Below are 17,118 nucleotides of genomic sequence, written 5' to 3' on the forward strand. Positions count from 1 at the left end.
TTGTTACATCTGCCGATCCAATAAAATCAAGCTGAGCAGCTTGAAGTACTGTACTTAGATTCAGCTTTGGCTCTGTGGTGCATTTAGGATTTCTGTTTGGGGGGTGCAGCAGCTTATTAGCTATTAGAAGCTCAGAAACTTTCCAGTAACAAAGTATTTTACTGCCATAGTCCCTTTTTTGAGTTTATTTATTATTATGCTACCAAAAAAGATAAAATAATTGGCCTAATTAAGCAAATTGAAGAGCTATAATCTTGCTAATCCTTAAATCAGATACAAAAGAACATAATCACTGCAAATACTTCTTACATTTTAATCCGTCTTCGTTTCCCCACACAGTTGCTCAAAATGTTGTTAATATCCACCTTAATATCACAATTGATGGACATTTGTGTGAGACCATTCAACCTGTCTTCTCCTGACTCATTTTGGAGGTATGTGTTATGACGTTTTAACATGCTTAAGGAACGCTCTGCAGATGGCGTGGTAGCAGGGAGGATGGAGGATACAATAAAGAGTGAACGCACGGCTGGAAAAAAAAGCTGTTGTTGCACACTCTATGAGTAACTTTATCAGAACGATGAGACTTGCCTATAGACCTCCAATTTGTTTGCCAGACAATCAGTTTAGCAAGCAGACTAGTCTCAGAGAAACAGAACAGCTTATGAATTTGCAGCATCGTAACAACCTCCGCTAATAGAGCATCAAAAATAAAACGAGGGAGCAGAAGTTGGATTTGAAGTGCTGTAGCTTGGTGATTAAGAACCCTCATTTCGAGTTCTTCACATAGTTGCTGGAGGTACGGGGAAAAGACAAAATGGAATTTGAAAGCAGAATTGAACATGCTTTTCCGACAAGAATCAGAGACAAAATGAAGCTGAACTTTGCTATTGCTGCTACTACGGAGTTAGCTTTCGTTACTAGACCTGAATTGGACTGGTTGTCAACAAAGCTCTCCAATACTCCAACAACAGCAGAAAAAACTATAAAATTGATAACACTGTCATGCGCATGATAACACTATCACAGTCAACCCACTGTGTATCGTGAAAGCAACGAACGAGCTTTTGCTTTTTTGTATGGGGCAGAACGGATGGCAGTGCAGAAGATAATGACTGAGTTGGTTTGGGGGAAGAGGAAAAACAACGACTTCTGCAATTAGTCATATAGCATTTGAAAAAGGTTCATTCGATAGGCCTTCATTAAGGCAATGTTTAAACAATGCAAAGCACAAAGTGTGCAAATGGCAAGTGACTACTGCTTTTTTATCTGTGCTTAAGCGCCCTTGCACAAACCGAAAAACCTACTGCCTCCATCGAAGCCAATTCCTACTAGCTGGTTCATGTCTAATCCAAACTCTAAGCACAGTTTAATAGTCTGCCTTTTTCTGCCTGTCTCTTATTTGATGATTGTCATGGAAATAGATGACAAGAACTAGTAGTTCTTTTGAAGTTACCTCAATCGTCTTGTTGGCCCTATCGAAAAGCATTTCGCATTTTATGCTCTATTCTAAATTGTGTTCCTAATGGTGTTGCCTACACTATCGTTGATATAGTTCTGCACTAGAGGAGATACATTTTTCGTGTTTTTAGTGGATGATTTAAACTGCTTCTGCAATTTTGACACTCACAGACACATAATTATCAGCCATGTTTCATAGATTATCTGATTCTTACGCTAATTCAAAGAGGAGAGAGGAGAACTGACCTCAGAGTCACCTTTCTCCTTTTTTTCCAGGTCTTAGAAGAAAAATGTTTTGTTCGAAAAACGGGAAAATGAACTAATGCCTCAGAAGATAAGGAAAAAAGACGCGACTTCCGTTATCCAGCAATCTCTTCATGTGTGCCTTGGCTCATCGACAATCCTCTTCCCTTATTTAACAAGGAGTTTATGGCACATATTGTTATTAAAATTGAGTAACAAACGTGCGAGCTGTTTTTTTCAGTTTGAGTCATGAGATTAGAAAGTTGGTAGTTATAATGCAGCCACCATAATTCTAGTTCTTTTATCTGTCTTCATTTCACCTCATCTTTCCCTAAAAATTAAAAAACCCTCCTCTTTCGAAGAAATTTCAATTTATGTAAAAACACCAGTTAGACAACCAATATATTCATTTCCTGAAACTACTGAGTTGATAAAAACTCACTGTTAAAGAAACTACTCTGCTATACAGCATAGCTTGTCCAGTAAAGTTACAGACTTACAGCAACTGCTTCATGCCTACAAAAAGTTTTAAGAATTTCTGAACTTCTCTAAGTTATTAAAGAAAGTCATTGTTTTATTAAGGTTGGGATTTACAATTAAACTTTTCAATTAGAATTTGAAATTAAATAAGCTATTTAAACTGTTCTTCAGGTTTTCAATTTGGCTAACAATGTTAAACAATAATTGTAGATATGCACCCATACTGATCTTGATGATTAGTGTGAGTGCAATGCTGTTATAGGGCTGATCTGTTTTATTCTTAACGTCCGATCTCTCTCAATCATTTAAAAACGTGAAAAAACGGAAATGGCGTATAAAGCTGCAAAAATGGTCACTGAATGATAATGTCTCTTTGAGTGGATTGGTTTTTACCAGTATATTAGACGACTACCTTCTATCCTTGCCTCAATAGTAGGAGTCAAAATGCCATCTTTGTTGACTACAAATATTTCTTTTTGAAAAAAAAGAAGAAAAGAACATAAGAGATTGTTAATAGTTTTGTTCCGCAATCATGATATATGTCAATATATTTCCTTTTTTAAACTCTAATGAGTCACTTGATTTCTTTCACTTTCTTTTTAAATATCACCAAGTTAAGTTGAGTCAAATACTAACAAGGAAGCTTACGCAGCTTTCAACCTGATTAAACGTAATCACAATAGGTAATAAATAAGAGTTGCCGAAGATTTGAGCAAAGTAATGGAGTGACCAAGGGAACTGAACTTTTAAAAGTGATCTTAAAAGTGTAGGATCTAGACAAATATATAAAGGCAGAAAAAGGACATCACTTCAAATATCTTGTCGAAGTATACAACAAAAAATCAAGGGGACTGCTGAGAGCAAAAACTTATACTCTTAAAAAAATCTTTGGGGATACCAGGGGGACCGCCCTCCCTCCCTAAATACACCAATGGCTGGGCTGTAACTTTCGCTCAGATTATCGAGTCGAATTTTGTAGTTATTCAGCAATTACTCTTGATTTGCGACCGATACCCATCACGCCAGGCAAAGAACTGCTGAAACCAACTGAAGACAATATGGACCCTTTCCAGTACGGTGATCTAAAGGTATGTGGCACTGTAGCTTCCCCCAACCGCTTAGTGGGTATGGTCTTCAAATGGCCTATTAATGGTAGTACATATGTCGACCTTGTACTACCGGACTCTCAGAAAGCATTTGACTTGATTAGCCACTTTGTTGCGGCCGCGAATATGAAAACTCTGGGTGCCCACAAATGTACTCTAGCTTTTATTCCGAGTTTTCTCATATTGCTTACTCCCACAGTTGGAAGAGTTCACTACCTCAGAATGAACAGACATAGCATGCGAAACCCCAGAAGGAAATAAACTTGCCGGCTTTATCTTCAGTTACCTGAAAAAACTTTGTGCTAGCCAATTTGATGAACGATTCAAATTTGTAGATGATCTCTCTTCTATTCTCAAGTATTTAGTGTTCATCCAAGTCAAAGAGTCGCAGTTAAGTGATAACATCCTAAGCTTCTTCGATGTTGCACAGAATATAAATTCACTCTAAGCCGTTCCAAATTGAATATCATTAGGCTTTGTCCCCAAAAGCGTGACCTCGAGTTCCCTCCAGTGCTATTTCTAGTTTTTTTGTCGTCAAGAATCCTCTGATTTGCTCTTACTTCTGATTGTCCGTTTACCCAGTGTTAATGAGCTAGTAAAACTGCCAACGTAGCAATCCAAACTCTTGATGTAATGCGCCAATTTGGGTTCAATAACGACAGTGTCAAAACTGCCTATGTTACTTATGCAAGATCGTGGTTCGAATGCGCTGAGCGTGTTCGGCGCCTATTTGTCTAGAATACCAGCTACTTCTGCGATGAAATTGAAGCTATTCAGTACAGAGCAGCAGCAATCATAACCGTAAGTGAAGGAATAAGTTATATCCAAACGCCAAAAAATCTGAAGCTTGAATCATTACGAGAGGCGTGGACACTTAATAATGCCGTTTGGAAAAATGTTGCTTACCTCAGCTCCGCCACATTTTACGACTAGATTCTGCAGAGAATAACCCAACCAACTGAAGCTGAAATTAGCCCCCTCGAGATCCAAAACAAATCGGTATCGAAACTCACGTGCCCTTTATTTTGTGAAAGTGTATAATAAATTGTAGCTATTTAATGTGATTCCATTTTTGTGTTTTTTAAATACTACGTACATCCGCCTTGTACTAGAGTGTATGTCTAAATACACCTAAGTCGAAGTATAAGTCTATAGTTACGTAATCATTTGAATGAAGACAGATTTCCCAGCCCTTCAATGTATCAGAAACGCGTGAAATAGGTGGATTTACTTTCCTCTTAAGTTTCAGGATGATTTAAGTATTTGTATATAATATAATTTGTATATAAGCATTTGTGCATAAATACTTGATCTATCAATCTGAAGCCAATCGGTGAAAAAAAAATATTCGAAAACCAAAGGATATTTCGATGGTAAAGGAGTATACTTATAGTCACAGTCCCAAGTCTTTTTATAATCTTTTTTGTAGTTTACGTGCATTGAGTTTCGGTATGCTTACTAAATATGAAGTACTGGGTTCTGGTTGTATATTTCTAGAAATTGTTTTTTCGTTTTTCAGCTCCCAGACAGTGTATAGTTTGCGGCAAGTTGGCAAGAGTGGAATGCATTGAATGTATGGGTCAGTGTGGAACTGGCCTTGAAAGCACTGCCTTTTGCGAGCCTTGCATTAAAACCGTGAGTCTCTTTTGTCTTTATCTTAGATTGAACTACTTTTCTGTTTAATTGAACAAAGAAAGAGGTTACGCCTCATTTGGAGAGTTAAGCAATAAATAGAATTTATAGTGACGCAGTTGCAGATAAAAGTCCAATTTTGATCACCTGAAGATTAGCACACGTTACATTATGTGTGCCAGAGTCCCCAAAAAGACTAGTATTTCGTATCAGCTTCTTTTTTTATGTTTCTATTTTGACCTTTATGTTTTTGTTTCATTTTGTATTTTTAGTTATTTTCAAATTATCATTGCACATACATTATTACATATGCTACTAGGAACTCTCCGCAGCACCAAGCCTCCTGAGGCTAACACAGCTAAGCACACTCCTCCATCCTAATCTATTCAAAGCCTTCCTCTTTACACCCTCTCCTAAAGTTCCTATTTCCTTTAAACCTTAACTTACGAAATCCTCCATCCCCAACCCTGGACGACCTGTTTTCCGTTTAGTCCTTGACTGTTGGCCGAAAAGGACAGTCTTTGATAATCCTTCATCCGCATAACTTGCCCTAGCCCTCTCAACCTTTCTGTCATTATAGCCCTAGAAAGCAGGATTGAACATCACTTTTCGCACAGCCTACTGTTTGGAATACGGTCAGTCAACTGAGTCAACTGATATTCGTTAGCAATTTCTCTGGAAAATTTCTAGCAAATATTTCTCCGTTTTTCGGAGCACCCATGCTTCAAAAACCATATTTGACCACTGTCACCATTGTAGCTTCCAGTATTCTTATCTTGGTTCCCAGACTTATCTCCCAATTCTTCCAAACTTTTTCAACTGTGAAAAAAACACCCTGAGACTTGGCTATTCTACTTTTATCATCTTCACTGCTCCCACCGTATTTACTAATAATGCTTCCAAGGTAATTGAAAATGTACACTTTATCAATCTTTTCGTTACTCAACGTCATCTTCTCATCTTCACATATTACTAGACTTAGCGACTTAGTCTTCTTATTTTCAAACCTATTCTAGCACCTTTAAGTCGCAAAACCTCTAAATGTTCCCTCATTTTGCTCACACTTACAGCTAGGATGCTCAAATCATCAGTATAATCTGTCCAGGAAAGTTTTTCTTCCCCATTTGATTCCATGTTCTCCCATTGCCTTCCCTTTGCTCCTAAAGACTAAGTCCATCAAAATGATCCATATAAATGAGGGTACAACACAACCTTGCTTATTTCCCGATTTGACACGAAACCAGGTGCTAACTTTATTTCCTACCTTAACCGCAGCAGTGCTATTCTGGTAAATAACGCTAATCACTTTAATGTATATGTCTGGCATACCATACAAGGATAAAACCTTCGCCAAAGCTTTTTTATCAGCTAAATCGAACGCGTGCTCGTAATCTATAAAACTTAGGACCAAAGGTGTTTGACAACTCAGGCACTTCTCAATTATTAACCTAAGAGTAAAAAATTTGGTCGACACATCCTCTACCCTTCCTAAAACTGCACTATTCTTCTCTTAAAGCTTTGTCTACAGCATCTCTCAGTCTCAGAATTTTAAACTCTCCAGTTTAGTATTCAACCGTTCCGGGAAAGTTTTTCTGGAATTCTTATCCTGGAGCACACCAACTTCATAAATTTCCGGAAGGTAGTTATTCTTCTGAAATTTCAGTATTATATCAGCCCTAGACATTACTAGATAGTGATCTTTACTTTTAAAATAATTAACAGTACTCCTATGTACCATCGTATCTTGTATTGATCCTGCCAGTCTTCGTTTTATGATTAATAACAAGATCAATAAGGTTTGCTGTCTTGCCATCAGGTGAATACCATGTTTACTTATGGGCCATTTTATGACCAAATGTTGAATTGGTTATAAGTAGATTGTTACACCTACAAAATTGCAGCAGTCTGTAGCCATTACTGTTTTCTTTTCCGACCCCGAATTTACCTAGGCTAGGGTACCATTTATCCCTATTTCTAACGACCTGGAACCCTGTCTATTTGTTCCTGTAGTTATAAGTAAAATTCATATGAGTCAATACTATCTCTATCAGTTGGTTCTAAAGGCGCTTATACTACTGTGACTGATACCCTGGACTTTTTAGTCGTAAAATGAGTGATTAGTATTCTATTATTAATACCTTCCCAAAAGACTTAGCAGATTCCTTACTCATCATGAGCCCTAATCCCTGCCTATACACCCAATCCTTCCTGCCTTATTAAATGAATTCTATATCACCTAATTTCATGTTTCCTTTCATCTGGGATATGTGTTTCTGAAACTTCTAATAAGCCCAGTTCAAAGCTTCGGAATTCGTCAATCAGAATGTTGATATGATAGTTATTTTTTAACGTCGTAACATTCCAAGTTTCAATTTTTCATATTCTGTAAATCATTGAAATTATTTTGGCCTCAGGAGAAGCAGTGGTCGTCGAAACCAGTGGGCGAGGACTAACACATCTTCTCAGGTCTACATCAAAGAGCATAAGCCGGCTTAGAACCGGAAGAAGTCCCTGGGACCTCCAGTATGAATGGAGATTTTGTGGAATCCTGGGCCCATCTTGGTATCAACACGTTTCCAGCATTTTCACATTTTTACCAGTTTTTAATTTTGATTTAGACGCCTCATTCCCTGACAAAATTAAATTTCTTTTATATCCATTTTTCATGCTACTTATCACCATATTAAATTTTTTAAATATTAGATATTATTAAATATGACCGTCATTTAATTATTTCAGGTTCACACACATCGCACTCGAGCTAATCACAAAATTAAGCAGCTCTCTGTCCCGTCAGACTTCGTCATGGTACAGGAACATTGTCAGTTACCAAGATTATATATGGAATTATTTGCTGTTGTCTGCATCGCAACATCCCATTATGTTGCATTTTCTAAATGTGGCAATGGTCCTGATGCGCCATGGTGTTTCTTTGACTCTATGGCTGATAGAAAAGGTAGTATTTTCCCCCAGTATTTCACAATTGTTGCACTTGTTATGTCACTACAAGTATAAAGTAGCCTTTCTTTAATATAAAGAGAGCCCCTTCTGTATAAAGTTGCATGCGGAAAAAAAAATAGTTCAAGAGAGACAAACCTCTCTTTACTATGTCACTGCGTTTGAAGCATGAATCAAGATCATATAAAGGAGTTCTTTTGAGTTATGAGTTCTTTATTTAACAATAAATTCATAAAAAAAACTACTTCAAAACAATCTCCCCCATAAGGCTCTATGGCCGGCAAAGAACAAGGGAGAAAAAATACCAACTTAAAAAATATACACAAAATTCGAAAAAATCCAGTCGCCAACCTTAATAATCCCCAAAAATGACAAGCTAGGCAGGGAGTAGCACATGATTTCACCAATTCAATTAAGTATCCAACTCAATCCAGAGACATCAACTCCGAGGGAAACCGGAAAAAAAAAACTTATTTACTAGCTAGAAATTCCTATAATTTTTGAACATACCGAACGAGTGGCAGCTTCGTGGAAACTCTGGGAGCGTGTTTTAGATCCTGTTGCAAGCTGTCAGAGGGCTGAAGTCAGACCTCACTGATGGAGTATGAAGAATCTGTAGATTGTTGTAAGTGCGGAGATGATAAGTCGATTGACCAGAAACAACATATTATTACATAGGGCAGCAGGAAGATGGCCGTGCAACTGTAAAAAAATGAAAGAAGAATTAGAAAGAAAATAGAGAGATTTCAAATCAAGCAAGGGTTTAAGTACAGATCGGTTAGTTTTCTGAATAAGAATCCTTGCTTTATCATACATTTTTGACAGTGGCTTCAGAGACGAGGGAAAAGTTGGCATTCAAATAACAGAACAGTATGAAACATAAGACTGAACTAGATTGCAGAACAAGATTCTAAGAATTGACCTTGGAAATATGTGTTTGAGCTATCTAAGGATTCCGAGACTCCTGAAGACTTTCATTTTAATCAGGTCAATATGATGCTTAAAGGAAAGATTTTCGTCAAGCAAGATGCCTAGGAATCGAACGTAACGATCCTTGGGTCTACTTAGAGAACCTCTTGATAGGTTTATTTCATTTAAGTCAGGGCAAGCCTTTGAGACTCTGGAAAAAATGAGAAAACATGACTTTCCGACATTGAGTGTATTTGTATAATATGTGGTTACTGAACTGTTTGTTAGTTTGATTTTTTTTTTCAAAACCAAATATTAAGACTACAAACATATTGAGAATTCAAAACTATACACCTGACGGATGTGTTGTTAAGACGCATTTGTTAGATATATCTATACATTTCTTCAAATACCGACATCTGTGAAGCTCGGGTCCAGTGACTGTATTTTCAGGTTGATGTCAATTTCAATTGATGTTCAAATTGAGGCGTTCAACCAAAATATATTACAAGATTAACGCAAAACTGTTTTTGTTCTTACATGGTATCAACTCTCTTGCATACATAAAGTAAAATATCTAAAGCTGAACCGGCCTATCATGACAAAACCAAATAATTAAATCGTCAAAACAACGAGTCTGTGGCGAGTAGGAAGCAAAACAAGAAGAAAAATCAAATAATAATTCAAAATAGGGAGAAATCTAAAATTAAAAGAAGATAAAGAGTAAAATCAAACCAAAATTTTATCTATAATTTTGTTTTACATATTTGTCTGATTTTTCTTTTCACCCTCTTTTGATTTTAGATCCATTGAACTGAACCCTTTCCGCTTCAAATTTGCTTAAAAGGCATGTCTTAAAGATCGGGCCATTTTAATTAAGCAATCTACCGTACTCAATTAAGAAGATGTTGCTCTCATTACATGTTTCATGGAACTTTCGAGTATCTTATGATTGTGACCAATCAAATAAAAACAATTCAATCAAATATGTAAATGTAAAGTTAGCTTAATAAACTTTGACGAGCCTTTCAGAATAGCTGGTTCTTTGTTGGCATAAATCTATAAGCGTACATACGCAAGTTTATAGAAAGCTCCGCGGCCAGTTAAGAGCACCATACGGGTACAACTAACTCTAAGTTCCACTCGGAAATATGATAAATTATACTTGCTTTTGCAGGAATCCTTGAATATTAGATTAATTTACTGTTGGAGACTACCCCTACCTATTCAACATAACGCAAACTCGAAAGACCGGAACACAAACTAAGATTTAACGTTTAGGTTTCAGTTAAAATATTAGGCCTTTCGGGTAGATATTCGGCCATATTTTGGGTAGACATAAACTAAACACTTAAAAAATGAAAAAGGGGAAACACGATTGTTTGAATTTTTTTTTTTCATTATAATTCTATTTGCCGTCCTTGTGGAGACATATTATTAGGCTTATCTGTTATTGAATTCTTACAGGTGAGCAGCATGGATATAACATCCCTGAAATGCAACCTTGTCCTGAGCTGGGACAATGGCTACGTGAAGAATGGGACCACTCAGTTTTAAATTCACCTGTTGGAAGAGAAAGTGTCCCAGAACTAGTCAAAAGGTTATTTTCTGATGCTTACCTGTGCCTATATCAAAGTACAGATGTGATGATGTATCGGTGAAACTAATTCGTGACAGCCAAAGTTACATTTATGATACATACTCATTAGCGTTTCTTCTTTTTTACTTGAGCCTTTCAGTATTAATGAAAAAGTTTTAGTTTGGATTGTATGACGTTATTGTGTATTTGATTTTATGACCTTTAAAAAGAGTATCTTGTACTTAATTGACCTTGAATAAATTAAAGCAGAATTAGTTCCCAAGTTTATATGGTATTTTTATCTGTTTTGATATCAGCAACGTCATGCTAAACCGTCAAAGTAATAATTCCAGAGAAAGGAGTAATTGACATTATTCTTCTTTAAATAAGTAGACAGATAAATCTCTCCAGAACGGCGGTTGTAAATCGAATGTGAAACATCACTCTCGAAACTGAAAAGATCAAAAAAGTCAAGCTGAAATTGGAAAAGCTCTTTTCGAAAAATTAAACGCCAAAATCATGCCAAGTTCCCAAATTACCTTTTGAATCTCTGTCTATCAAGCAGAAGGGTTGGGAACCCATAAACAACGGGACGTAACTAAACAGAAAAAAAATGGTTTAATAGGAACAAAGATTCGTTTATTAATAAATTTCTATGAAATATATATTAAAATGGAAAAATGAGTAAACCTGAATCAATTAACCACGGATGAGTTAAGCTCTACTGAAAGGAAACTCGGCCAGTACCATCTTGGTTTTAAAAGACACTAGATATTCACGTTTCAATTACATTCCCGAATTCAATCATTCAACCATTTACAACTATTTCCAGGTTTACTCAAAGTAATATGTAAAGTCTGTTTTAAGTAAGATTCACATTCTGTTGTTTCTCCAGCACCGCCCAGTGTTCCCTAATGTGTTTAGCGATTTTAACTCGTCTTCTTTTCTTCTTCGGTTGTTCAACAATCACTTTGGTATTATTTCTTGGTCCGCACGGTTTTTTCTTCTTCTTTAAACAAGATAGCGGGTTTGGTCCTCCTTTCTTCTTTCTCTTCTTTTTGGGGGGCTTCTCAGTTTCTCCTATTATTTTCTCTCTAAGCTCTTTTAATCTCTCTTTCTGAAATTCGGATACATCCATTCTTAAAAAATAAATAAAAAATGTCTACCAGCGTTATAAATAAAGTAATCTTTATATTTTTGAAACTTTATAACAGATAAAAAGTGCAAATCCAAATATACATAGCATTGAAGATGCGTGCAACACGTAGAAAGAATAAAAACCTTAAAATGGATTCAGAACCGATACTGTTTAGCAGACTATGGGCAATCATTTTGCAGAGAGGATCCCTCAAACGGAGTAAAACAGGTGAATTACATGAAAATTATCGGGAAACTTGAAAAAAAAATATAAATTTTGGCGGGAAAGAAGGAGGGGTCTACCTAGGACAATTTTATGTAGTTTTGTTTTTTTATTTTGTTACGCAACATCATTTTAAATCTTTAAAATCTTTTTGGATTCAATTTTGTGTTGATGCTTTCTTCGAAAAACTATTACATTAAGTTTCTCTCCGAACTACAGACACTATAGGTTACTTATCTGAATGATTTTTAATTATCAGACCTGCTCTTTCTCATACCATCATTTTTACATGTTCACCAGACAATTTGACCAAGAGTAGCCCCTCCCCCACAAAACAAATCCTGTGTATGCACAAGTGCCCTTGCTTTGAGTTCCACATTCTGTGAAACTCGCGTCTAAGGTTGCACATTTAGCAATCAAAAGGCTTTAGTGTCCACCATCTTCATCCTCTGTGTTCATATTTCTTTATTTTCCAATCAGTGTTGACGTGTATGTCTAACTTAACTTCTATGCATTTGGAACCCGAAAGCCGCTAAACGGATATCATTTCTTCATTACTGGCGTGCTAAGCACAAAAGACGTATCTGAATTTTGGATTCTTTTCAACTTTACGAATGCTGACAAGTTGGTTATTCTTGGTCACAATTAAATGAAAAAAAAAGCCAAATCTTGCTTGGAAATGAGCTAAAAGAAAGATATAAAAATTTCATTCCTGAAAATATTAAGTGAATCAGCCATATCCAGAAAGCTAATCATTATTAGAGTGTCTTAATGAGGGCAAAATCTCTATCCTAAGGTAAGTACAAGGTTCAGCAGAGAACAAGTAATAAGATAAGTATACCAGCGTTGCCAAACAACATCTGTTCCCTAAAGTTTTAGGGGGTGAGGGTATGGAAATGTTACAACGAAAAACTCCCATTTGAATTGTTCAAGGACTTGACAGATAGTGGCACAAATTTCACTTTTGCAGGTGACAACCTTCCTCCCACACCTTCCGGTAGCCAAGCTCACCTGTCCCTCTTTCCGATAATAACGCTGCGCCCCCTCCTTCCACCTGCAAATAAACCTTACTATTCCATGACTTCTAACGATGGCCATCTACCTCGGCTGTCCCCACTCTCGAGGACCTTTAGTTAAAGAGAGGTTCCTCATGACTCACAAAGAAGTAACTTCCCATGGTGCATTTACCCAAGTCTCACGAGGGCTAGCATCCTCCGTGAGTCCTTTCCAAGGGGAAGGCGACAAAATGGGGGTAACCTTTACCCCTTCCCCCAGCTCCGGTATCTTGCCGCTCAAGGATGGCATCAGCTGTCTTCCCTATGTCTCCTCGTCCACTTCCTCAACCCTAAGCTTAATCCTCAGACCCTCAAGTCCATTCAATCCATAATCCTCCCCATCTTAATAGCGCACTTTTGTAAGGCAATTATGTAAGTATGCCGCGCCCTTTCTTAACAATGTGGTCTGGATTTCCTTCGAAATTCATTTTGTTCATTCTTTGTTAAAAGAGCATGGGGCTGTTTGCCCTCCCCCCCCCTATCACACTTGGCCCTCAGAAAGGGTATTAAAACTAGAATTGTTCTTGTACATTCGGGTCCCCTTGACCCGGGGACTTGTGGATTTAATTTTCAAGCTGTTCAGGGAAAAAGCTTTTTATCTAGCTCTAAGACAATGAAACATGATTTTTTCAACTATTCTACAAATTGTAAATTTTTGATGGTACTTGGAATGCAATTAACTTATGCTTGCAGTCAATTAAATTTGCTGAGTGCAAAAAAAGTTATTCATTGATATCGCCAGGAGGCACTAGTACAAGATGCATCTGATGCATCAGAAAGCTGTAATTATCATCGGAATTCTAACCAAAATCGGCAAAAAATATTAGCATTGTCCCATCACCACTTCCAGGAAAGATTCTTAGTCAGTTCAGAGCAGTAGAAAAAAAAATAGGTTTTACTTTTGAGTAGTCTCTTCGTTAACAATTTCAGAGCTCATATAAGACGGACGTTCCATTGTCGGGGTTTTACGATGCAAGTATATTATTGGAGTCCCAGGGATTTGTCTAGCATCTTCTCTCACAGATTCATCCTGTGTCAGAAGAATATACCTAAAAAAATATATAAAATTTTCAAGATAAAGCTCAAGAAAAAATGAACCAAATTTTATTCATTCACTTTATACGTTATCATTTATAACATAGTTACAATATTTATTTAAGCTTGTCATCTGCTATCTTACCACGCAAAGAATGGCTATAAATAACCGTTTCCACAAATACTCATCATTGTAGATGTTTCTGAAAAGAATATGATTGCGTTAGACGCAGAATCAAATATACCAGTGAATCCTCAATCATCACCAAATTCAGACGAAATATCGGTAGTGGGATTTTTCCCTAACACTGTCTGTTTCGTAAAACGAGAAGTTTTCACCTCTGCTCTTTTTCTGTTTATATGGACTCTCCTGGAACCTGCTTTGCAAGAAGATTCCCAAGACTTGAGCCAGATTTATCGGTTTTGATTTTTGTGAGGTTCGAACCACTTGGCGCGTGATTTAATGCGTATGACTTTAAACATTGAAAAAATATGGTCTAAAGTGAACAATACAGAAGAATTATATAAAAGATCAGTATAGTCAACCATAAATGAGGGTTATGCATGTTTCATTGCTATTTTATGGTAAAGAACGAATTATACTAAAGAACGAACAATTGCCCATCTTAAATGAAAAATTTCCGGGATTCAGTGGTACCTAGCAACCTAGTAGAGACGATCACGTCCAATACCTTATATTAAAGATTATAATAAAGAACGAACGCTAGCTCATAGTAACTGAAATATTAATAGTAATGGTCTTAGCTTTAGTAGCAGTATTATCATCAGTACACTTTTTTAGGGTGCAGTGCCATATGCGAGTTACTTAGCTACTTGAGACTCAGAGGTTTATCTCTTACTATTCAAACTAATTACATATAAAGACGAAATGGATGTATTTAATAATCTCTTTGACCACACTAATTGCTTCAGTAGGATCAAAAAGCATAGAAAGTCTTTCTAATAAAATAAACAATAGATAAGAGCTCATATGGCACTTGTAACGAGATCGGAAGAGATAAGAGCCAAGAGCACATATGGCATGAGCTCTAGCAAAACTCTAGGAATCAACAGATTGATTTAAAAGGAAAATCAGAGACTTAATGCCGGTCGAGACTTAAAATGAGAGCTCTGAGACACGAGGTCCTTCTAAATATCAAAATTCATTAAGATCCGATCACCCACTCGTAAGTTAAAAATACCTTATTTTTTGTATTTTTCCTCTCCCTTCAGCCCCCCAGATGGTCGAATCGGGGAAAACGACTTTATCAAGTCAATTTGGGCAGGTCCCTGACACGCCTGCCAATTTTCATCGTCCTAGCACGTCCAGAAGTACCGAACTTGCCAAAGCACTGGACTCTCAAACTCCCTCAAAGAGAGCCGATTCAGTCCAGTTACGTCAATCACGTATCTAAGACTATTCTACCCACCAAGTTTCATCCTGATCTCTCCACTCTAAGCGTTTTCCAAGATTTCTGGTTCCCCCCTCTAACTCCCCCAATGCCACCAGATCTGGTCAGGATTTAAAATAACAGCTCTGAGACATGAGTTCCTTCTAAATATAAAACTTCATTAAGATCCGGTAACCCCTTCTTAAGTTAAAAATATTTCAATTTTTCTAATTTTTCCGAATTGACACCTCCCAACTCCCCCAAAGAAAGCGGATTCAGTATGGTTATGTCAATTAAGTATCTAGAACTTGTGCTTATTTTTACCACCAAGGTTCATCCCGATCTCTCCCACTCTAAGCGTTTTCCAAGATTTCCCGTGTACCCCTCCAAGTCCCCAAATATCACTGGATATGGTCGGGATTTAAAATAAGAGCTCTGGGACACAAGGTCCTTCTATATCAAATTTCATTAAGATCCGATCACCCACTCGTAAGTTAAAAATACCTCATTTTTTGTATTTTTCCTCTCCCTTCAGTCCCCCAGATGGTCGAATTGGGAAAACGTCTAATATCAAGTCAATTTCTGCAGGTCCCTGACACGCATACCAATTTTCATCTTCCTAGCACGTCCAGAAGCACCGAACTCGCCAAAGCACTGGAAATACCCCTAAATCCCTCAAAGAGAGCGGACCCGTTCTAATTATGTCAATCACGTATCTAGAACTTGTGCTTATTCTTCCCATTAGGTTTCATCCCGATCTGTCGACTCTGAACATTTTCCGAGATTTCCGGTTTCCAAGATTTCTCTTTCCCCTCTCCAGCCCCTATGTACCCGGATCCGATTCAAATTGAAAATGGAGCATCTGAGATATAAGACCTTTCTATATATCAAGTTTCACTAAGATCCAACCACCCATTCGTAAGATAAAGATACCTCAATTTTCTCGTTTTCCAAGATTTCCGGTTTCCTACTCCAACACCCCCAATGTCCCCGGATTTGATCGGGACTTAAAATAAGAGCTCTGAAGCACAAGATCCTTCTAAATATCAAATTTCATTAAGATCTGATCACCCTTTCGTAAGTTAGAAATACCTCATTTTTTCTAATTTTTCTGAATTACCCCCCCCCAAACTTCCCCAAAGAGAGTGGATCCGGTCCGGTTATGTAAGTCACGTATTTTGGACTTAAGATTATTCTTCCCACCAAGTTTCATCCTGATTTCTCCACTCTAAGCGTTTTCCAAGATTTCCAGTTCCCTCCCAAAACTCCACCCAATGACACTGGATCCGCTCGGGATTTAAAATAAGAGGTTTGAGTTACGAGCTCTGCTAAATATGAAATTTACTTAAGATCCGATCACTCCTTCGTAAGTAAAAAATTGCTTATTTTTTTCTAATTTTTCAGAATTAACCCTCCCCCGAAGACAGCGGATCCGTTCCGGTTATGTCAATCACATATCTAGGAATTGTGCTTATTTTTCCCATTAAGTTTCATCCCGATACCTCCACTCTAAGCGTTTTCCAAGATTTTAGGTTCCCCCTTCAACTCCATCCAATGTCAGCGGATCTGGTCGGGATTTAAAATAACAGCTCTGAGACACGATATCCTTCTAAATATCAAATTTCATTAAGATCCGATTTGCCGTTCGTAAGTTAAAAATACCTCATTTTTCCTAATTTTTTCGAATTAACCGTCCTCCCACTCCCCTCCAGATGGTCGAATCGGAGAATCGACTATTTCTAATTTAATCGGGTCTGGTCCCTTATACGGCGGCCAAATTTCATCGTCCTAGCTTATCTGGAAGTGCCTAAACTAGCAAAACCGGGACCGACAGACAGACAGACCGACAGAATTTGGAACGCTATATGCCACTTGGTAAATACCAAGTGCCATAAAAACCCACATTGAA

The 17,118-nt window shown here is 37.3% G+C and overlaps 1 protein-coding gene across 3 annotated transcripts in view; it reads left to right on the forward strand.

The window, feature by feature from the left end:
• The window catches only part of LOC136033034 (ubiquitin carboxyl-terminal hydrolase CYLD-like), a 46,303-nt gene extending 35,647 nt beyond the window's left edge, over positions 1-10,656 (forward strand). For all 3 annotated transcript variants that reach the window (XM_065713596.1, XM_065713595.1, XM_065713594.1), the window contains exons 9-11: positions 4,810-4,925; positions 7,662-7,878; positions 10,257-10,656. In XM_065713596.1, coding sequence (XP_065569668.1) covers positions 4,810-4,925; positions 7,662-7,878; positions 10,257-10,450 — 527 coding nt within the window. In that variant the 3' untranslated portion in view covers positions 10,451-10,656. The remainder of the gene's footprint in view (positions 1-4,809; positions 4,926-7,661; positions 7,879-10,256) is intronic.
• Positions 10,657-17,118: the final 6,462 nt, after the last annotated feature.

Source organism: Artemia franciscana, chromosome 11, assembly GCF_032884065.1.
Source record: "Artemia franciscana chromosome 11, ASM3288406v1, whole genome shotgun sequence".
NCBI classification, from domain to species: domain Eukaryota; kingdom Metazoa; phylum Arthropoda; class Branchiopoda; order Anostraca; family Artemiidae; genus Artemia; species Artemia franciscana.